The sequence below is a fragment of the Syngnathus scovelli genome, chromosome 21 (assembly GCF_024217435.2).
Source record: "Syngnathus scovelli strain Florida chromosome 21, RoL_Ssco_1.2, whole genome shotgun sequence".
NCBI lineage: Eukaryota > Metazoa > Chordata > Actinopteri > Syngnathiformes > Syngnathidae > Syngnathus > Syngnathus scovelli.
This window is the reverse complement of record NC_090867.1, coordinates 9,181,445-9,204,068: the sequence shown is the minus strand read 5'-3', so window position 1 is coordinate 9,204,068 and position 22,624 is coordinate 9,181,445. Positions and strand designations below refer to the sequence as shown.

Below are 22,624 nucleotides of genomic sequence, written 5' to 3'. Positions count from 1 at the left end.
ATTGTTGACATTTTTGTCATTGTTAAGATATTAATGGCTGAAGATTATAGAAGCATAGATATCTCCTACAATCCCGTTCTCCTCACAAACAAGCCAATGACTGTGACGACCTTGCAGAGGACAGTTTGGCCAAAGGACGCTCTTTTCAGCCATCTTCCTTCCCTTCCTCTCTCCCTCCCTCCCTCCCTCCCCTTCACACACTGTCTGATTTTAATGACCAGGGTGAAGACAATATCCACTCAGAGAGGAAAATGGCATTTCATAAGCGTTCACTACTTTCCCAGACTGATTCTTTAGATGTGCTCAAGTGGAGCACGTATGACAACTCTCAAAGCTAGAACAGCCCAAACTGTAATTGGAGAGCAGATCTCTCAGGACAGCAGAGAAGCAAAGACTCAAAACTAAAAGATAGTTTTGGGGAAAGCACAGAACTCCTGCAAGGATGAATTGTGGCCACTAAATGTGTGTGGTGTTTTTTTTTTTTTTGGAGATAATACAATGTGCAGATATGAAGTAGCTGTGGTACCAAAACATAGTTTTTGTCCAGTGGTTTGTATATTTTGAGGGTACTAATTATACTACTAATATCTGTGGCCACAAGTAAAAAAATATATGTACATGTCATGTCTGGGGCTGTATAGATGTTGCAAAATCTTTGTATTTGTTTATTTTGATTTGCTCAATTGAGAAAATCTTACTGTTCACCTCACCTTGTCCATCCAGTGTTTTTTACAGTGCAAAGTGAGACTAAGCACGTCTCTTCTCGTAGTGCAACATAAAATATTGTAATTAAAATGCAAATCGTAACCTGTAACTCCAGTGAGACCCTTAAAAAAAATAATAAAATATCTTGAAATCATTGTGTATCTCTTAGCGGCCGTCACTGGAGAGTATAACGAGCCGTAGTAAATTACATTTTAAAGTGCCAAGACATACCAGACCAGTTTTTGTCAAAGGTAATGCAGAGGTATCACATTACAACTTGGATTATAGTCTCATTAGACATTTTTTAATAACTAAAAAAGTTCACTAAAAACTGTTAATAAGATCATTTCATGAAAACTAAGTAAATCCGCTTTGATTTGGGGCCTCACTATTCCGAAAACCCGATTAGATTTAGTCATGTCGTCGTATTTTTCAAGATCACAATATCAGGAACAAAAGAAAGGTTCTTTATAAAACTTGCACTGATCCAGTGAAGCCACAATTCCTGTAGGAAAAGTATGTGGACATAATTTGAAAGAACATACCCAGCCAAGCGGCTGAGCTGTCAAAGTCATTGCATTGCCTCTGGTGAGCAAGAACGTGGGAGCAGACCTTGCACTTTAATAGAAAGCCTGGAGTCTTGCTTCAAGAAAACCACTAGCCTTTGTAATGAAGCTACTATAAGATGAATTGGGACTGCAATTTTCTCACTCAATGTGACTGCTCTGCACTTTGACAATTGTCATTAAATTTACCAAACTAAACTTCTTCAAAGTTGAGAGACGGTACAGTGGAAACTCCATTTGATGGACAGAAAGTAGTGTGATTAGTCACTTCAGGCGTGGGCGGAGCTAGAGGGGGCCGCAAGGGCACTGAAACCCCCCCCCACCTCGAAATATACCCTCAGGTGCCTGGCCTGATAGTTGACTTTTTGCTATTTTCTGAATTTTTCGGCCACCTGTCCCAGAATAGATAACACACTATGAATCTTTATCAGCATTTTGTAAAAAAAAAAAAAAAAAGTTTGCATCTTATTCCATTCACCAAAAAAGTGAAGAAACTAACCCTGTAGGTTTTATCGCAAATTTGCTCCTTAATAATCGGTATATAAAAACGTTTAGTTCCCCGACTCATCTCATAAAGTTCATATTTACATGACTTAATAGCACTGGCTTCTTGTGTACATCATCAAAATATCTATACAGTGTGAACCCACAACATTAAATTAATGAGCCTTGCAACTCCAGATAGTTAAGATGACTTATTACTTTATTTTTTTAAAACCTTGTAGAGGGAATAACATCAGATAACGTCTCGCAAATGCTGTTGGCTGAATATACTTTCTATCCGTCCCGTTTTTGCCCCAGGTGACATCTGAAAATTGAAAGCCGACTTTCACTACTTGTGGATAAGACAGGATAAACATTTAATGAAATGACTTATCCGACAAGTTCCTTAAACGCTTTTCGGAAGTTGCGCCGGTCCCTTTATACATCACGAGCAGGCAATGGGAACTGAAATGAAGCGTGGGAGGATAGAAGCGGCTTTAATAGGGAGATGGGTGCAGTTTGGGAGGCTGGGTTGGGGGCTTGACTGTTTAAACACTCACCGACGCTCATGCGTGTCGAGAATGCCAATCCTTGGGGAAATCAGGGCATAGCAAGCCGTCAGGCTCCCCCTGGAAAGATCCCCCCCCCCCCCCCCCCTCCCGTTTCTAAGCACAGCGATCTGACATTTTTGAAATGTGAAGCAGCCAGAGCACCTGCCGCAATGAGAGCTTTGATTTGAGTTTGTGATGAGATAGACAGGGGGTCTCGTTTGTCGAAATTTCTCCATCTCACTATTCCTCCTCTCCTCCTTTTCTCTTCAGATTCATCATCGTTGAGCAATACGTTTCCAAGGTGTCCGGATATGGCTGTAATGAGAACAAGGCCCTAGATATTATTGATCTATGTCCTCAATTACCTTGCAGCTCTCAATTATTTTTTACAGTATACACTTCCGAGTCCTTCCCTGGCAGAAGCTGTTGAGGATAACTTGACTCTCCAATTGGGCCGTTTTCTGGCAAAGATGAATTGTTTGTGCGCTAGGGTTAGGGTACTATTTCAGATTGATTCCGTACTTTTATCCAATCCCCAGAGACAAACGTGTTCTTTGTGATTCCACACGGGTCGCTGGATAACACCGATTTTTCATATCATATAGGCACAGTCTGAATTGTTATGGAATTTGATAAAGCAGACATTTTATAATGATGATATGGAGTTATATGGGTAGGAAAGATGTGACCTTAATGGACACTAAGTGTCCCAAAGCAGGAAAATTAAAATGTAATGTCTCAGCATTTATCTTTTGTCATTTTAAGGAGGGCTGAGGAAGCTTTTTTTATTTTTATTTTTAATATCATCGGCCTTATACAGTCTCTGAACAGTAGAAGAAGTTTCTTATAACTTAGTGAGTACTTTATGGGAAGCAACAAATCATATTTTTTCCCCCTCACAATATACTGGCTCTGTCTGTAGAAGGTCGATCAGATAAAAATCTGGGCTGCAGGTTGTTATTGCAGAATTAGAACATTAGTCACTGCAATCCATCATCAAATGATTTGTTCTTGCTAGCTAAAGCATGAAAGTTATTGTTGCATTATTTGATTATGTATTTTGTGCTGGATGTTTATATAAATATAGTTACCATTTTGCTTTTGATTGTATACTAATGAAGCATGTAAATGTGGTTTAAACAGTGCTTGTGCTTCCTTGTATTTTTTAAAGATTACTGGCGCCCTCTAGCCATGAAATGAGAATACACGGGGACAGTAAGAATGCATCAAAATGATGTGGGAAACAATTACATTCAAATCTTGACCTTTTTGTTGTTGTTGTTTTTTTCGTGGATGTGAGTTCTCTTAGCACAAAAATCAATTTGAAGCATGAAGGATATCATTGGAAACTGTAAGATGATGCAACTTGCACTTAACCACAGAGCTTCATAAATATGAAACTGTTGAGTTTTTTTTTAAGAAATATTTCTGCTGCCCAAATAAATGGTGGTGTGCCTTTTATAAAGAACTTAGTATTTCCTTATTTGAAGATATATAACAAAGCACAGAAGTGTTTTTGCAGCAAAATAATCAAAATTGCCTGTCGAAGGTAATACAATTTGAATATTTCTTGAAAAGCAGGTCAGCCGAGGCATTGTTTTCCACGTCCTAGTTTCGAGATAATCGATACTTACACTAACGGTGGGTGTGTTGAGTTTTGAGTACAACATAGGGGTGGAAATTGAGAGTCTGAATAACAAAGAAGCAAAAGACCACTTAGGGATATTTATGGAGAGCAATTCACAGGGCCGTTTATGAATCATAAATTGGACTTGAAATATCACCTTGATGATGACTTGCTCGTTATATCGTCTGACTGAGTTCATTTTAATTGAAAAGTTGTTGTTTTTTTAATTCGGACAACACACTATAATATGCATTTTAAAATGTACATTTAAAAATGTGTGTTTATTTGACTCAAGTATTTTTCGGAGACTTGGTTATTATTATGAACATCATGTGAACAATTTCATCTATTCTGAATCTGTCCATCCATCTATTTGATCCAAGGTCAGCAGTCTAAGCAGAGAAGTCAAGACATCCATCTCCCCAGCCACTTGGTCCAGCTCTACCAGGGAAATCTTGAAGCATTACCAGACCACATGGGAGATGTAGAAAGTCAAATCTCCTAACCTTTATAGCACCTTTTCTTAACCTTTGCGGAAAATGCCAATGGGTCAAGGCGAGATGAAAAGGTGATTCCTTTCCAACACTGAATGAATACTACTTAGAAAGTGGCAAGAAAATATGTGCATTACTCTAATGGTTTTTTTAAATGACAAATCGGGTGCGATATAAAAATATTATTTCTAAATTTTCAGTACATTTGTTGACTGCTGCAAAAGTTCTTTCACAGAGTGTCCCTGAACGCAGCACTAGCGGTTTAGAATGACGTCAGAAATAAGGCGGGGCTTGCGCTCAGGTAAACTGAGCAGGTGTGAATTCGTCTCCATGTGCCTCCTGGAAAACCGCTTGAAGAGTTGAGTGCCGTTCCACGGGCCCGCATCTGGCCCTCCGCCGTTATGGCTCCCACTTGCGTGGGCAAGTGCGCGCCGGTCTTCTTCCTCGCCATCATTTTTGATGCTGCCGGTCTGGTTGTAATCCTGGTGGGGATTTTTGGCAATCTCAACGTGGACGGACGCTTCTATGGGGATTTTCTCATCTACACCGGCTCGCTTGTGATTTTCTTCAGTTTGGTGTGGTGGGTTTTGTGGTACACTGGCAACGTGCGACTGGATCACAGGAGAGCTTCCCTGGACCTGACTTTTACGCATTGGGCGGGGAAGCTGTCTGAGAGGCTCTCCAGAAGCGCCATCAAGTCTCTGGATATAAACAAGTTTGCGAAAGAGATGAACGGACCCGCTCCTCGTGATGAGCCCATTCGGATTAGTTGGGATATGACAAATGGTCACGTCAATAAGGGCTTTGATGAGGAGGAGACTGAGCGCAACCCGGAGAGGAAAAACGTGGAGTTGGGTGTGCTGAAGAACTCGGACGTGAATCTGCACGAAAAGGTGTGTAGAAAGTTTTCTGTATTGTGATTCATCATTTGCCACTTTGCTGATTATTTTGCACATGACTGACTGCATGCGGGGAATTTTATATGCATTTTACACTTGCAAATGATTTGGTGTGCGTGTGTTCAAGTACTTTTACAATGTTGTTTAAAAACTTTTTTAAAGTGAGTCGGGCGGCTAAAACTTATTTTCGCCAGTGGGGCTGAACAGTGGCTAAATACAGTACGGTAGCGTGCATATTCTTCAATTATTCACTTGGTTTTTGAAAAAAAATTATGACCATGGAAGATCAAGATTATGATCTTGCAATCTTTTTACTGCTGTGTTTATCTTCAGCACATGCGTAAACTTCCCGGACCAAACACAGTTCAGTAACCCACTTTGTATTGTGACACTATCAACAATATTGCATTATTTTACAAAAGTTCAGGCTTGTCTTTAAAAGCATACATGTCCTCCTAAAAGTGGAGACCTGTGGACGTGTATATACATTTATATATTGGTTCTGCTCACCTTGATTGTTCTGTTTTATTTTGGCCAACTTGCAATCAGGTGAAAAGCCAGACAGCCTTTGGCCCAAATGGCGCAATTGCATTTTAATGGAGCTCAGTGTTTTTTATTGATCCACTTGACTTGACAAATGGTGGTAGGGGAGACAGGGAAGAAGATGCATAAGGCCTCCTCTCTCATAATTATGCTTTAAGCGCATTCATACCACGCACTAGTTCCAGTTAGTAAATTTGAATGTGCCTTAGCCAAGTTATATGAGATATGAACTGTGTGAAATGGTACAAACATTGCACTCTGAATGCCAATGTTTTCCTTCCCATAAATGTTTTTTTTTTATTTATAAAAATTCTTCATTTTGCTATTTTGTCCACTGTGAAGAATTTTCCTGCAGAGCTTGACTCATGAAAAATCATATATTAACAAGATACCTCAAAACAATTTGTTGCTCTAATTTAATAGTTAAATTCAAGTTCAATACCTCTTCCTTTTTGTCACAGGTTGGATTCCCGTGAACGCTGCTTTTCAAAAAGTTTCTAAGGACTGAAAACCTTGAGCGTCACCTTTTTTTTCTATTATTTATTTTTAAAGATTTCTTAATCAGGGACAAGCTCGGCTCAACGCAGACGGGCTGCACACGGAAGAAAGTCTTTCATATGTAAATAGCAAATTGATATATTTTTCTTTTGTAAAAAGGAACTGTCAAATAGTTTTCAAAGAATAAAGTTTACCAAGCTGTTTGTTTGTTGTGGTGTTTGACCCGAGATTACATCGTGTGGTTGAAGGACCAGTTTTCACATCCAATCTCGCTTTTGTTGGTGTCACCAAAGAGGAAATGCATCTTGGAAACATACAGCTCATCTTTTATAAGATGTTTCCTTAGAAAAAAAAATCATAAATGTTTAACTGCACAAAAAGTTTTCCGTATTTACTTGGATCGGAGATAAGACAGGAATGTTGATGAACATCTCAGAATGATAATTTAGTCATCATCTTGGCCGCTGCCTGCTATTTTTCTTCCTGGATGTGGCAGGTTTCATCCCCTTCCTTGTGGGAGTCATTGCTCCCTACAGTTTCCAGACCCCTTGTCCTTTTCATAAGCCTGATCTTCTGGATTTCCTGGTATCTTGGGAACCTGATGGTGCCGATGGAGGAACTCCTTCCTGCATGAGAAGCGGTTTCAAGCTACGTGGACCAGATAGTAAAACCAAAGCTGATTTTTAAATCAAAAACTTGCCTTGACTTCCTTATGCATAAGGAAATCATTTTTGCTGAATCACTTCAATTGATTTATTCTCTATTGATTCCCAGCTCACTGTGTTGACTCTGTGGGGATTTTTCTTTTAACGTTGTGAAATCCGAGTAATGGTCGCTCAAGCAATTCAAAAGAAACCAGTCAAACTGGGTCCATTCATCAGTGGAGCAAGGAGTGTTCTTGTTTTACAGGAACGGATGTCTATATGGAGCCAAATGATATCAGCGATTATAAAGGCATAAAATGCAAAGTCCAAGGTTTAGACAACTGCTTTTTTTTTGTTTTTGGATCCACACTTTGTTGAAATATGCGCGACAGGTGCTTTCCATTTTGTAGTCGTCACACCCTGTTGACAATGTGGTTTATATTTAAACTGAAATAATTTCTCAGTGTAACAGCATCAACTCTACTCAATGTACGAGTATGGTTGGCAAACAAATACAAACTCTACACTCGTAAAACTTTTGTCTTCCTTTTATGCCCTTCATAAACTGGTCTGACACACATTGTGGTGGTGACAGTTCAGAATCATGTCAACTGTATATTATTAATTCATAGCACTCAATGAATGAGCCAACAAGGATGTCAAAGGTGTCACAAACTTGCTGGCAGTCGGCCTCCATGGCTTTAAATTTCCTACTCACACCTCATGTGTCATTCCAGACTGCTGTCCCAACAACACACACAAACACACACTAGTGTGGGTCAGGTGAACAGGACACCGTTTGACTTGACACCTTAGTGACAATGATTGAATTTGAGGTGACACGTCCGTCATGTCTACCGGCTGTGCTGCTTTTTTTCTTGTGATTTGACAGTAGAAGGAAAATAATTGTAGTAAATATAGTTATATGTTGATAAAACTTTTAGCTTCCAGTTTCCTTTTCCTTTCATCCTTGAAAACAAAAACATAACCTGGATGTAACCGTACACCCATATTTTTTGTTTGAAATGGAAAAATGTGAACTCAAAACAATGAGCATAACAAACCACCATGGAAATTCAGTTTACTGTACATGTACAAAAATAATGGTATTGTACCTTAAAGAAATGAGAACAGTTGAACAAATTAAATGTGGATTCAAATGAACACCTCCAAAGGTAATAAGATCAATTGTCACATTTTATTACCAGTTTATGCATAAATCCACGATTGTCTTTATGGTCCCTCATAATAGTCTGTCATTGGGCATTTTGCAGAAACAAAAATGGGGCATTGCATTAGTAGATGGATGTAAAAATTGCAAAATACTGCTTAGAAAATGTAGCCCCTCAGACGTTGTTGCTTACTAGAAAAGGCCAGCAGGGGGCAGCTCTGCCATAACATTTCACTCCACTTAGAGCAGTGCAGTATAACCAGTACGGATTTGCTGTTGTTTTGCCTTACCTCGGTTACAAAATGTCTAGGCGTACCCTATTTCATAATAATAATAATAATAATAATAATAATAATAATAATAATAATAATACAACTATTATTAATATTACTATTATCATAATGATTATTATTATAGTAATAATAATTATGATAATAGTTTTATTTTAGTTTTATTCCCGCTCCAGCCGACGTTTATGAATAATTTCGATACCTTAGAAATACTATTCTTCTGAATGGAAGACAGACAGGCCTGATGACGTCATCCACGCTGAACACGTGTGACAGGGTGCCTATGTTTTCACGTTGCAACGCGGCTTCCTGCATAAGTGCGATCAATGTGCACACACCTATCGGCTATCAATCGATATCAGTGTCCCAAATAAATAAACAAGCAGTGTCCATGATTGTGTGTAGACGCGCGACCTCCACGCACGTACAAACACACATTAGTGGTCGGTATGGTTACGTAGTGGATTGCGTTTTGTAAACTAAACAACTGCAAAGAAATCCCGGTAGGAGTTCAGAGAGGAACTGGAGTCAGTCAGATTCCAAATGGAACGTTCGATTTTATCTTATTTTATTTTAAAAAGAGGACATCCGGTCACCCCAATTCAACTCGTTTACTTAAGGACAAAAAAAACGCACGCAAAATCGTTTCTTTTATTGATTACAATAACAAAGTATTTGCAGTTAGAAGAACAAATAGTGTATAACCGAATTTATTCAAGAGGTTAATGAGTCTTGTGTTATATTTGCTGTAGATTTTTATTTTTTATTTTTTTGGTGCCATATTCTTCCTTTTCAGTTTTACCGGTATGCCAGGCATACAGAAGACAAAGGGTTCCAATCCAATCCATGAATCCACTGCGCCGTGTCTTTTATCTTTCCATTCATCTGCGTGTCAGCGTGCAACGCAACCTACCACGCATTGCTTCGGCTATTTTTATTATGGTTGCAATTGGTAAACACTGCGGCAATGCCGACACAGACTCGCTTGTCATTGGTCGAAACGGACGTCCGTCACTTCACTTCCGCCCGTTTGTCCGCTTTTGATTGGACCAGATGCTTATTTTTTCCTCTCCTTCGCGGCGGTGGGTCGGAGCCGCCGTAACCCCGGTGTGGCACGTTCCTTGCCGATCTGAAGGTTGTAAAATTGAGCTCATTCCTTTTCCCAAAACTCAAGCAACCTCACCACAATACCACATTTATTCAAACGTTTTTCCTCAAACAATTATCCAAATACCCAGCAGATACCTCAAAAGATGGCGGTGGTAAGCGGTATGTCGGGGTCGGCTGTAGCCCGGCTGGAGGGCCGAGAATTCGAGTATTTGATGAAGAAAAGGTCGGTGACCATTGGCCGGAACTCGTCGCAGGGATCCGTGGACGTCAGCATGGGACACTCCAGCTTCATTTCCAGGCGGCACCTTGAGATTTTCACGGCGAGCGAAGATGGTACAGGCACGGGGGAATTCTACCTCCGATGCCTTGGCAAAAATGGGGTTTTTGTGGATGGGGTGTTCCAGAGAAGAGGGGCTCCACCTCTGCAGCTTCCACGAATGTAAGATTGTTGAATGACCGATGGCGCTTTATCCCTACGACATGTGCTGCGCTACGTTGTCCTGTGTTGTTGTTTTGTTGTCCGGCAGCGGTGTTGCACGTGCTGTGTCAAGGAACGCTCGGGTTTCGATTGCGATAACGTCACGCCGAACCTCCATGTCAAAGATGCAAGTTTGCACTTACAAAGTGTCAAATGACACCAAACGAGTTATTTATACCATCGTTTGAATCCGTTTTGAATTTGCTCTTATTCGGCGTGCATTGATTCCACTAAAAACGCATCACTCAAATGCAATGCCTAAGAATCGGCGCACTCGTGGGTTCTTTTACCTTAATCTCATTTTGTTTAGGTCACAATTTTATGCAACTCTGATTTATTTCCTTTAAACTAGGTCGTTTGTTCAACGCCGGGTTGAAGTGTTGGGTGTCGTTTTCTTCCACAGGCCGTCAAATCGAAGAGAAAACGTTCTCAGGCCTAGGTTGATCTGGAATTTTCTTTAAAGTGGGTCAATTTTGTATGAGGTGCCACCCCAAGCTACATTCTAGCCACGCGTTCATGCTAGTAAGCTACTTTCGCGTGTTGCCCAAACATTGACGTATGACAAGTGTGTAAGATGACAAAATGGCGATTCACGTTTGCTGAACCTAAGCATATTTTACACGCAATGATTACTAATGGGTGTGTAGAAGTGTAATCTAGATTGTTAATTGTTGCTGATTTGATCTAGCGGTCAAACTTTGCCTCATGTTTGCAGTCAGTGTGTTTCCACGCCTCAGTCTTGTGTTGCACCCCAAAACAATGTGCAAACTCCAAACCTCCCTCGCTTTGAAAATACCTGTGTTTGATTTCAGGTGTTGCTTCCGGTTCCCCAGCACGAGTATCAAAATCACATTCACTGCACTTTTAAGTGATAAAAAGGAGCAGAGGAACGTGCCCGAATCGCCGGTCAAGTCGGTCCAACCTCAAATTTCCCCACTTACCATCAACATTCCGGACAATATTGCCCACCTTATGAGCCCGCTGCCTTCACCCACAGGCACCTTAAGGTCAGTCAAAGTGGTGGTTTAATTGTCTCCATTGTTCCAAGTCGAAAACTACAGGCTAACATTTTTTTATAGTGCTGCAAATTCCTGCCCATCAAGTCCAAGGGGGGCAGGACTGTCCAGCTATAGGAGCGGCCGTGTCCTGGCCTCAGACCTAATAGCAGACAACTCACAGTCAGAAAATGACAAGGAGGCATCTGGTGAAGACAGCCCAAAGGCGAGTAGCATTGCTGGATGATGATGCATTATTCCACTAGATCTGAGGATTGTATTTTAATTGATCCAAGAAAGCCTGTAAACTTCAGAGAACTTTCTGGTTACTCATTGAAGTCTAAAAATTGCTCAACACTTAGACTTTGGAATAGAGAACTGGATTGAACTTCTGTGTTGTTTTTAGCTCTCTTTTTAGTTGTTCTCTCACGCCTGATGTTTTCTACAGGATGACTCCAAACCACCATATTCATACGCGCAACTGATCGTCCAAGCTATCACCATGGCCCCTGATAAACAACTGACACTGAATGGAATTTACACCCACATCACAAAAAATTACCCCTACTACAGAACAGCTGATAAAGGCTGGCAGGTCAGTGGCACTTTATTTGGAATGTTTTGTTTTTCATTCAGCTTTTTACAAATCAAGGTGATTTATGGGAAGTATGTTCGAAAACTGTAGTTTTGTATCAAATGATTCCAGGTCATGTGGTACTCACCGTAGCTTTCACAGAACTCGAGATCAGACACAAATTTGTGCGTCATGTGGAAAGTATTCATAGTCTTCCAGGTGACATGCACTCCAGCCGTCGAGTTTTTTTTGGGAGGAAGCGACATGCGTGACTACTTGTTTGTTTTCTTCCCTATTTTCTGTTTTTAACTTGGAGCAGCAGTGTCTTATTAGAGACTTACTTCATAATATTCATGAAGCATTCATGACTTTGCTTGTGTGTAGAACTCCATCCGCCACAACCTGTCCCTCAACCGGTACTTCATCAAAGTAGCACGTTCTCAAGAGGAGCCCGGGAAAGGATCCTTCTGGAGAATTGACCCTTCTTCCGAAGGCAAACTCATAGAACAAGCCTTCAGGAAACGTAGGCCTAGGGGAGTGCCTTGCTTCAGGACCCCCGTCGGACCCCTCTCTTCCAGGTAAATTCACCACAGCAGAAGTTTGCTTGACCGTGTTAATGAATGGATCTCGTTTTGTTTCCAGGAGCGCCCCCGCTTCTCCCAATCACACTGGAGCGCTGTCGGCTCACTCCAGTGGCGTGCAGACCCCAGATAGCCTCTCCAGGGAAGGGTCCCCCGTCCCCATGGAACCAGAGCCGACCCCACCGCCAGCCCCCACGCCAACTGCCACCGTCCAGCCTAAACTTGCTGTTATCCAAGAGGCTCGCTTTGCACAGAACTCCACTGGTAACCCCAAAATACATTTGAAAAAATAAAGAACTGTGTTTAAAATCTATTGAATGTGCAAAGTAAAACAAAATATTTTACTGGATTAAAGAAAAAAAAAAAAGGGAGGACAAACATCATTCTTCTGGTAACAGGTTCTCCACTCACGAACCAGCCCGTATTGATTGCCGTGCAACGCCAGATGCCTCCGACGACCATGAAGCCTGTGACCTATGCCGTGGCCACGCCGGGCATGGTGACGACGACTGTTAGCTCCGCGCCCGTCATGCAAACCGTGCACGTTGTCCACCAGATCCCCACCGTCACCATGACGAGTGTCGGCGCGCAGCCCGCCGCTACACTGAAGCCAAACCCTCAGGAGAATGGAGGGGGAGAGCACCAAGAGATCAAAGGTTTGGCCCTCTTGCAGCGGCGCCTATCCCACTTGGGCGTCACATGATGATGTCGTCTTCTTTTGCGTCTAGTCAAAGTGGAAGCGGTCCCATCCATCACAGCCTCGTCTATAGGCGGAGTCAGTCGCATCATCCAGACCTCTCAAGCCGCTCCCCTGACCACAGTAACCATCATGCAACAGGCTCCGCTGGGTCAACACCAGCTCCCCATAAAGACCATCACACAAAATGGCACTCACCTGGTCCCCATCACTTCTGCTGCCACAGGTTATGCGTCATATCACTCACTATTATCATTACGCTTATTCTTAAAATACCGTACTCAAATGTGTCATCATTCATGACTGACTGCTCGCTCATTCCTAAGCAGCTGTTGCAAACCCTCTCCACCTTCTGGCCACCCACGCTTCGGCTTCCGCCTCCCTGCCCACCAAAAGGCAGAACGGCGAGGAGGCGCCCGCCTGCAAGAGGGCGAAGACGCAAGATGGCGACGAGGGGGAGGCCATGACCGCAAACGGCAATAACAACAATGGCGCCGGAGATGCGGAGGTTAGCCAAGCGGTGGGCAACCAGTAGCCCCCCCCCCCCCCCCCCCCCCGCCCCACCCCACCCCTCATCCCTCTTCATATGCATCCTGAGCCCCGCCGTTGTCCACGTTGAGCCTCACCTCACGCCTTCCACACTCTGACCTCTCTAGCGGTCATCATCTATGGCAAGGTGCCAAAACCAGAAGCGATTACTAAAAGTGAATGTTCCAATCCCCCCCCCCCCCCCCTCCCCTCCCCTCCCTCTTCCACGTGGAATTAAAAATCCCAGCATTGGCATCTTATGAGCGGCAACTCCCTCTTGAAGCACAGGGAAGGAGAATCCAAAATTCCAGCTGACTTTTGGGGACCGAAACATGCCAACGGCCTCAGCCACTAAAGTGCGTGGCGCCAACCAACATGCAGCCAAGGGAAGTGCGTGCGTGCGTGTGTGTGTGTGTGTGTGTGTGGACATTCCCATCTTCGGCAGCTAGCCTCCCTAGACCCACTTGTGAGTAGATCTATATGCAGTATTCCATTGTGCAAATGTGTCTTGGGATCTCTTGGTTTCTCCGAGGACCAGTGATGAATTAAGATAGAAAAACTAAACCTTGATGAACGTTACAAATATCACCTGATATTTTCATTTTTGTTTTGTTTTTGTATGTGAACTTTGTTCAGTGAAATGAATGTAGTCTTTTTTTTTTTAAAGAAAACACTAATCGAATGAATTCTCATCTGCTCATTCTTGCAAATGATGTTTTGTTTTTCCGCCACTGTACATGGACAGACTTTTTTCATATTTTACAAATATCCAATGAAATGATTATAAAAAAAGAGTATAATTCCCATGCGTATTTGACCATGTGCTTCATTGAGCTTGCATGTTAACAGATCTAGAGATATAATGTGCTGATTATCTGAATATGGAACTGAAGAACGTTTAGACTGAATCTATCATGCTTCTTGATTCTGCCCAGTGCTGCACTTACCCCCCTTTTTAGTTGTGTATTTTTTTTTTCTATTCTATTTTTTTTTTTTATCAATTGCGCTCCGTGTTTACCTTTTTTGTGTTGAGGTTGTGGCAGTCTCTTTATCAATGCTATTCTTCTGTTAACTAAACGTGTCAAATCATATTGTATCCTCTGTTACACAAGGAAAGACAAGTGATAAATGTTTGTTTTGCTTCAGTGGGTAAATGCTTTTTATATATATATATATATATATATAAATATATATATAGGACTTTATTTAAAACATTGCCTCTGATGTTTGTATTTCTTTGAGTAAAAATCTTCTGCTTGGCTATTCTGCATTCAAAATATTACATTTTTTTTCCCCCTTAATACTTCTAAGATCAAATCCCAACGATGCAATTGGTTTAACTGGTGGTGTAAGGTAAGAAAGACAAGATTTGTGGTTTGATCAGGAATGGCACGTACTCACACACACTTAATTGTTTTGAGATGTTTTGTTTTTTCATTACCATTCATCTTTTTCAAAATGTGCAGTTTTTACTAGCCTCTGATTACTAAACCCTCCAGTTGTACTGCCCTTCTACATGTAAGTATACTGAGTTGGAAATATATATAGTCTTAAATGACAGTTCAAAGCATTAAAAAGGCAATCATTTCCATAATACAAATAAATAATACAAAACTACTCTGCAGTCAACTGGAAACCCAAAGATGACACATCAGACAAACATTCCATTAAAAACTGCTGTTCCTAGTTCGAGTCCCGAGTTACTTTTATTAGGTTTATTAAGTTATTGCTTTCTCTCTCCTATGGATGTGTTTCCTGTTTTTGTCCACCAGGTGGTGCTAAAAGGTTACGCAGCATGGAAGGACTGATTTGTGACACAGAACTTTGACAAGTTTGCTGGTTTTCATCAGGTATCAATCAATTAATTACCTTGAATAAACAGATACTAGGTAGTAGGCGCAAACAGGCAAAACAAGGTAGGCTTGGTGTGCATGAGAACTACACACAAACACAATACAGTTTAAGAGTGGTGCATATATTAAATAGTTTGGGGATTAAGACAGCCCAGCCTAACCCACAGGTTCTTACTCCTTATTGACCTCAATGCATGTATGCAAAAAGCATGATACAAGCAGGAAGTATCTTATCACATGCAATAACTGTTTTGATTTGTGGAATGTAAATATTTTACACTTACTGCAAAACTGCATAGAAAATACTGCTGATTGATTTGCATAGCTTTAAAGTGTCTGATTTGGATGTTTGCATTGATAAAGATGTACTTTGAATGGGCCTTTTCAGTCATAAATTTATTCCTAGTGTTGAATGATTCCAGGATGAACTCTATCAGAGTGTGTTAATCCCGCAGCATGTGAACGCAGCATGTACACGACATGCAGAACGTTAGAGTACACGTGCCAGCCAGTTATCCAATCTCTGGAACAACAACTTGGCCATGTGAGTGGTTTATACCATTTTTCTGATTGGCTCTCTTGCTACCAATGAGAAAATTCGTCAGCAGCTGATGCACAGTCAGCCAATCAGATCATGTCAAGCGCAGGCTGTGGCGACAGATTTGGACAGGACCAACATGGGCGGGTGTCGTCCTTGTCCATGTTTTTCCCATGCAAGGCAACGCGTTTCCAAAGACGATTATCTGGTTTGAGTTGGAATCAAATTTGCCTTTAGAGATAAAGTTGTTTATGAGTTAGTCAGCCTTACATTATTGCTATTTTTACCAATTAATATGTACCATACCAAACATCCGCACGCATTTGGGTAATTTCCAATCTGCCATTGGTTGCTAGGGGAAGTGATGTCACTGACCAACCCGCTTTCACGACGACGAATAAAAAAACAGCCTTACTATTAGTGGAAGCTGAGCGAGTGCTGGCTAAGGTTTAAATCCAGTCCAATCCTTTGTTTTATTTGTTTAAAATGACTTTTCAAAAATAGAGAACATTAACTACGTGTTCTACGCTATCGATTGATACCAAAATTGTTTGTCTGCGGATCTCGGATAAGGAGAAAAGTGATGGTGAATTTTGGATTGCACAGAAGAAACCGAACCCGGAGAGAGAAGCGTTAAGAATTGCTTGGTGGCTGGCTGGCTGGCTGTTTGGCTTGTTCACCACATAAGGAAGGTGGTCAAATCAACTAAAGGTGCAAACCGGAGTGTATTTAAATCAACAAAACGTTTAATTTAGCCAGCGACAAGATGGAACTTAGAGTGGGGAACCGATACAGACTGGGCAGGAAAATCGGAAGTGGATCGTTCGGTGACATCTATTTAGGTAAGTCAATTTGTTTTCGACTTGTTTGAATGTGTTTATCATTGTTTAGTGATTTGTCCTTAAACGACGTGTCACGAGCAGCCAAAGAGCTCTCGTCACTCTCTCAGCTCTTCTTAACCTTTGTGTTGAGATCAGCCACTCTTTAGCTAGCATCATCATTTTAGTTGTCACCTTATTTTAACCAGTGCAAATGGTGAGACTTGGCAAATGTGCCAATGCTATTACGTCAAATGAATTTAAGAATCAAGCCGACTTGTGGGTTGTGCTTGAGAAGACCCACCCAGAAGTTCGTTCCTGTTGTTTACCCGTTGCTACAAGCTTCTCGTTTTCAGTCGAGAAACACTTGGCCCTAGTTACACAATACAACCCCCATAAGCCATCAGTGAAGGCCACGGTCTCATCTTTCTGCTCCTGCTGCTGCTGCTGCTTCTACTGCTGCTTGAAAATGAAAGCAACTCAGTTCGATGACTCGAATTTCTCACATTGTAATAAAATGACGTAAGGTCATTTTTTTTAGTCACAATCGTTTTTTGAATCACTTCATTGAAGTTGCCAGTCCTCTATCACAATGTAATCATTCATTGGACTCAATAGGTCTTTGTTCAATGCATGCATATGAGTGAATTGAGCAGAGCAGTTCAAGTCCCTAAATGATTAACTGTGAATCCTTGATTCATTCTGGTTCTGTTTGGGTGGAAATAAAGTGGCAGCAGGAGTGGAACATATAATTGCAGACTTAAGCATTGATTACTCATCATGCAACACTTCCAAGGGCTGCACTTCCTTGATCCCATAGGTGGAGGGAGCACTGACTTTCTGTTGAAGGCTATAAACATTATTTTTAGTTGGATAAGTTGGATTGTGCTTCAAAAAAACAATATTTGACTTCACGTGTGTGTATACTTTTGTCCAATTTTAGGCACAGATATTTCTGTGGGCGAAGAGGTTGCCATTAAGTTGGAATGTGTGAAGACCAAGCACCCACAACTCCACATTGAAAGCAAGATCTACAAAATGATGCAAGGAGGAGGTAAAAAAAAAAAAAAAACCTTGCCACCTCAAATGTTACATGACCAATAACTAATTGAAATTTTTTGTGCTTTTAGTGGGTATTCCAACCATAAAATGGTGTGGAGCAGAGGGGGACTATAATGTCATGGTAATGGAGCTGCTGGGACCCAGCCTGGAGGATCTCTTCAACTTTTGCTCCCGCAAGTTCAGCCTCAAGACAGTCCTCCTTCTTGCTGATCAGATGGTGAGATGACGGACATATCTTCCCTCGTAGCGTTTTTCTCCCTCCCATCTTTGAGCCCATATTTTTTATATGATTACTGAAAGTCGCCTCGGAGTCTAGTCTCAATTGAAAAATCGTGATGGCCAACTTTAGCGTTCTGAAACTAAGCTGTGACCCCAAGGTAACATGACTTATCAAAAGAGGTCCTAGGTGCGCCTCCTAAATTCATTGCATTCTTGTGTGAATCATGCTCGAGCAAGTTTTGTGGAAAATGCCTTGATGGTTATTGCATAATCAAACCTGCTTCATAGCATCGAACATTCTTTTTTTGTTTCATACGGCCGGGCCGGGCAAGTAACCACAAGGTGGAAAAAATACCCCAGCAGACCGCAGCCGTCATATTTCTTTGTCCGTGAACACAACGTTAATATGATGTCACCCTTCCTTTGTCCATCCCAGATCAGTCGAATTGAGTACATTCACTCCAAGAACTTCATCCACAGAGATGTGAAGCCAGACAACTTTCTGATGGGGCTTGGCAAAAAGGGCAACTTGGTCTACATCATTGACTTTGGTCTGGCGAAAAAATATCGCGACGCTCGCACTCACCAGCACATCCCCTACCGTGAGAACAAGAACCTGACTGGCACTGCGAGATACGCCTCAATCAACACCCATCTGGGCATTGGTACGTACGTTGTCACGCAGTTGTTGTTTGTGACGGCGAACGTGTTTGGACTTGTCTGAGAAGGAACTAAAAGTTTCACACAATCTTCTACAGAGCAGTCAAGGCGTGACGACTTGGAGTCCTTGGGTTATGTTCTCATGTATTTTAATTTGGGCTCCCTGCCCTGGCAAGGCCTCAAGGCTGCCACCAAGAGGCAGAAGTATGAACGCATCAGTGAGAAGAAAATGTCCACCCCCATTGAGTTTCTATGCAAGGGATATCCATGTGAGTCAGCCTTTTTGTGTTATTTGAAATCGTTTTTGTGTTGTCCTTATCAGTACGAGTCCTGAGCTGATAGTAGCTTTTGTCTCCGTCACAGCCGAATTTGCAACCTACCTGAACTTTTGTCGTTCGCTGCGCTTCGACGACAAGCCAGACTACTCGTACCTGCGACAGCTTTTCCGCAACCTTTTCCACAGACAAGGATTCTCTTATGACTATGTGTTTGACTGGAATATGCTGAAATTTGTGAGTAATTCGTTTTGATACAAAAGATGATTTGCGTTTTTTGATATCAGCCTCTCAATATGAACAATTAGCCAGATGACACCTGAAGCTATTCTAATTAAAAATTGCGGTGATGTCACAGCCTCGTATTTGATTGTGGTTTTGAACAGGGAGCCAACCGAGCGGCAGAGGAGGCGGAGCGAGAGCGCCGCGACCGGGAGGACAGGCTGAGACACGGCAGGAACCCAGCGACCAGAGGATTACCCGCCGCATCGGGACGACCTCGAGGAGGCCAAGACGGAGCCCCGCCCGCACCGCTCACGCCCACTTCGCATACGGGTTTGTAAATGGTCCCATGGTAACTGGCGTGGCACGCTCGTCGACTATTACTCTGAAGTCTCCGCTCTGATCTCCAGCGTCCCCACGTCAACCGTCCGGCATGGAGCGTGAGCGAAAGGTCAGCATGCGGCTGCACCGCGGTGCCCCTGTCAACGTCTCCTCCTCAGATCTTACCGGACGGCAAGACACCTCGCGCATGTCCACCTCACAGGTACAAGAGAGTTGAGTTGAGCACATATTGCAGGAGTCCCATTTGATGCTGACCCTCCCTAGACAAAGGAAGAACATGTTTTGTTTGACAACTAACCCTAGAGCAAACAAGGGTGGCCTGCTCGCTGTGAATGGTGGCGCTGGTCGCTGCTGTGTGTACCGCCGCCGATGGCCACAGATCACAACCTCCGATTAGTTTTTTTCAAATGCCTGTTTTGCAAGCGAATGAACTACATGTCTCTAAATTCTGTCTGCTGATCTTTGTCATCGAACGGAAGCGTCATTGAAACTTAAGGCCCCTAAACGGCGTTGCCCGCACCTTTGATTGAAGTGCTGCTCTTTAACAAGTAGTGCGCTCGGTTTTTGACTTGACGTATTGGGCCTTGTCTTTCCCTTCCCCCAACCTCAGAATAGCATTCCCTACGAACACCACGCCAAGTAGACGCTCGCCACATACTTGTGTGACCGTGGCAACACTGGGTGAGTTGCGCACCCCTGTAAGCACCAGGAATGCATTTATCCAACGTCCAGAATTTCCAGGATCATTTTATCCCCCTCTCCGCAGTTCATTTGAGTTGTAAAACTCCAGTCAAATATGTCAAGGGAATTTTATTTTGGCAAGCCTTTTTCTTTAGTGTGCCTCAGAACTGATGGATCTGAAATCCAAGGTTGCAGTCCTGGGAACTGGTGTGGATAATGCATTACAGTGTGCACTGTAGTCGGAGAATGTAACTACCCGCCACCCCACCCCACCCCGCTCCACCCTACCCATCGCCTACTCAGACCCGAAAAGAATACACTTTTGAACAGCTTTGTCTTTGTGGCTTGTTGCTTGCACCATTGCCACGTACATCAATGGCACGCATACAACTCACTGGCCCAAAGTGACTGACTCCTTTTCCACCATCCCCCCCCCCCCCTCCCCCCCCCCTCCCCCCCCCTGCCTCCTTTGCCTCCTCCAGCACCCTCCGGTGTGCTTTGGTGCAGTTGTGGGTTTCTGAAGTTGTTTTTACCTGGCAAAACTCTGCGTCCCTGCATCGCCTTTGTGATTTGCACCCCTTAACACTTGCACGAGATGAAGCTACTTGTTTTGCATCTTACCTTAAAGCTTTCTTCATGGCTCTGGCTGAAAGCACAGCTTAAAGCTTCTTCATGGCTCTGGCTGAAAGCACACCATCCAGTTGTTCCGACACTGAGTGCTCCGGGTTTTCAAGGGAAAGGGGATGATAACCCAAATGGCATGCACACACACACAATGACTGGATGGATGGCTGCAAACGTTCTTTCTGGCTGTGAACTAATTTTCCATCATGGCAACCTTTTACTTGTATTATGTGGAAAAGTCATTCTTCATTTCTTAAATGCAAAGAACAATTTAAGAAGTCCAATGGAATCCAATGATGAATTATGTTGTTTTATAAGCTACGTTTAGTCATTGATTATGATTTTTTTTGTCAGATGTGCTGTAAATGTTGAGAAGGCCATTCTTGTGAAGACAGTGATTCTGAACACTTGTTGATTGTCACAGTGGCACTCCTTCTTTGTTTCCTTATGTAGATGGTGTCAAGCGCACTGCCCGCTGGCCTCCATTCTCTGGCTCCTCGATGAGCCGTGCAGTCCAGACCGTGCGCCTACTGAGACTCAGACTAATAGTACAATTGCCACACTACTGCAAGATGGGAAGCCAAGTGCTTTCTTCGCGACTGCTCTCAGTACTGTCACTTTCTAATGTTAACTCTTTGCCACAACCTCCCCTGCCCGTTTTGATGTTGTCTCTAGTCTGAGTGTTGGACTTCAGGACTGTTTTCTGACCACTTTTGCAGGAGGTATCTGGACAAGCAAACCCAACCCCTCTTATCACATCACGTTTTTCTTTTCTTAAGCTTGTCGATTGTGTCCAGGGCCAACACGGCAACCTCTTTGTTCTTTCAAGGATAATCTGCAAAATGAGTCCCATGACAGATAACGTTGCTAGTGTCTTCTCATGCTTATCAGTAAAATGTTGCTTCTCTTTTTTTTTTTTTTTGTAGGATCTAGTTAAGGGGTATGTATAAGTAAATACACACATGCACACATGGTGAATGTACCAAACCCGTTTTGGTATTTCTAATGCTTCTGTATTTCTTCTTTTTAAGTTGAAATACGTATTTGTTGTCCACAGTTCACTGGGCCCTGTTCCCTTTCTTAGTGTTGTACCAAACAACTGCACTTTATGAAAGGTGGCGAGAGCTTCATTTGACACTTTTGACCAGATTTCTATTGAGTGTGTACAGAGAAAAACATTTTGCGCCGTGTCATTTGTATTGTTTTGAAGCTGTGAAATACTTGCAATGTAGATGTGTAAATATCTTTTGTCTTTGGTTTCCTTCCTTCCTAGTTTAGGGATGACTAAGCATTCTTTGGAAGCTTTGGTTAAGGAAGCCTGCCCATATAAGGTTCGGCAGCCATAATTGTGTGTAGCGTCTACTTGTCGGTCGGTCAGTCGGTCGCTGTGTGTGGTGTCACCCGCCCGCTCGCTCGCTCCCCTTTTTGTCACAGAGCAGTGCTGGTTGCAGGCACTCTACTGAATGTGGCCAACTTTTTCACTTGCTTTTCAGGGGTACTCGAGTACTGTATGCGAGGTGATTTTTTTATTTTATTTTTTCTTTCTCCCCCTGTCCTCCAACGACTCAAATTTCCACTATTTAAAATGACACTTTGTAAGAAGCAGTGTGAGCTTCGTGTGTTTTTTTCTAATCCCCAATTTGGATTAAATGGTGTCTTGGACACTTGTCTGGCTGTGAGTGGCCATATCTGCTGAAATAATGGCATCGTTCTTTCTGCCCTGCAGTTTTTGATTTTGACACTTCTTCAGTCAGCCAATTGAAGAAAAATAAGTAACCGGGCCGGCAACATTTGTTCACATTTATATTTGCCACTGTATTTGTGTACCTAAATTGTAAATAAATTACCTCCTTGTATCTTTTAGTGCCTTGACTCAGTGGTCTTTTAAAAGAATGT

The 22,624-nt window shown here is 42.4% G+C and overlaps 3 protein-coding genes and 1 long non-coding RNA gene across 8 annotated transcripts in view; 3 read left to right on the top strand and 1 right to left on the bottom strand.

Moving 5' to 3' along the window:
- Positions 1-6,569, top strand: part of LOC125991598 (transmembrane protein 238) — a 68,789-nt gene extending 62,220 nt beyond the window's left edge. For 2 of the 3 annotated variants that reach the window (XM_049759654.2, XM_049759653.2), the window contains exons 4-5: positions 4,316-5,319; positions 6,330-6,569. In XM_049759654.2, coding sequence (XP_049615611.1) covers positions 4,828-5,319; positions 6,330-6,344 — 507 coding nt within the window. In that variant the 5' untranslated portion in view covers positions 4,316-4,827 and the 3' untranslated portion in view covers positions 6,345-6,569. The remainder of the gene's footprint in view (positions 1-4,315; positions 5,320-6,329) is intronic. The other variant, XM_049759655.2, reaches the window with a different exon arrangement.
- A 2,539-nt stretch (positions 6,570-9,108) lies between these two features.
- LOC125991600 (uncharacterized) lies at positions 9,109-9,862 on the bottom strand. The gene is made up of 2 exons (XR_007489398.1): positions 9,717-9,862; positions 9,109-9,600 (listed from the first exon to the last, which is right to left on the bottom strand). It is a non-coding gene; the product is annotated as an uncharacterized lncRNA (long non-coding RNA).
- Positions 9,725-14,697, top strand: foxk2a (forkhead box K2a). Its single transcript, XM_049759647.1, has 9 exons — positions 9,725-10,020; positions 10,872-11,066; positions 11,139-11,280; positions 11,503-11,649; positions 12,013-12,206; positions 12,271-12,473; positions 12,608-12,865; positions 12,938-13,132; positions 13,236-14,697. The coding sequence occupies exons 1-9, from the start codon at positions 9,725-9,727 to the stop codon at positions 13,439-13,441; spliced, it is 1,836 nt and encodes a 611-aa protein (XP_049615604.1). The 3' UTR covers positions 13,442-14,697.
- A 1,518-nt stretch (positions 14,698-16,215) lies between these two features.
- csnk1db (casein kinase 1, delta b) lies at positions 16,216-22,584 on the top strand. Of its 3 annotated transcripts, none has more exons than XM_049759649.2 (10): positions 16,216-16,667; positions 17,587-17,697; positions 17,774-17,922; positions 18,361-18,589; positions 18,683-18,853; positions 18,948-19,096; positions 19,246-19,414; positions 19,492-19,625; positions 20,039-20,104; positions 21,182-22,584. In XM_049759649.2, exons 1-9 carry the CDS (start codon positions 16,592-16,594, stop codon positions 20,087-20,089), a joined length of 1,239 nt encoding a protein of 412 aa, XP_049615606.1. In that variant the 5' UTR covers positions 16,216-16,591; the 3' UTR covers positions 20,090-20,104; positions 21,182-22,584. The 3 variants fall into 3 exon arrangements, with proteins under 3 accessions (XP_049615606.1, XP_049615607.1, XP_049615608.1); XM_049759651.2 differs by having other exon boundaries at positions 16,217-16,667; positions 20,034-20,104; XM_049759650.2 differs by lacking the exon at positions 20,039-20,104.
- Positions 22,585-22,624: the final 40 nt, after the last annotated feature.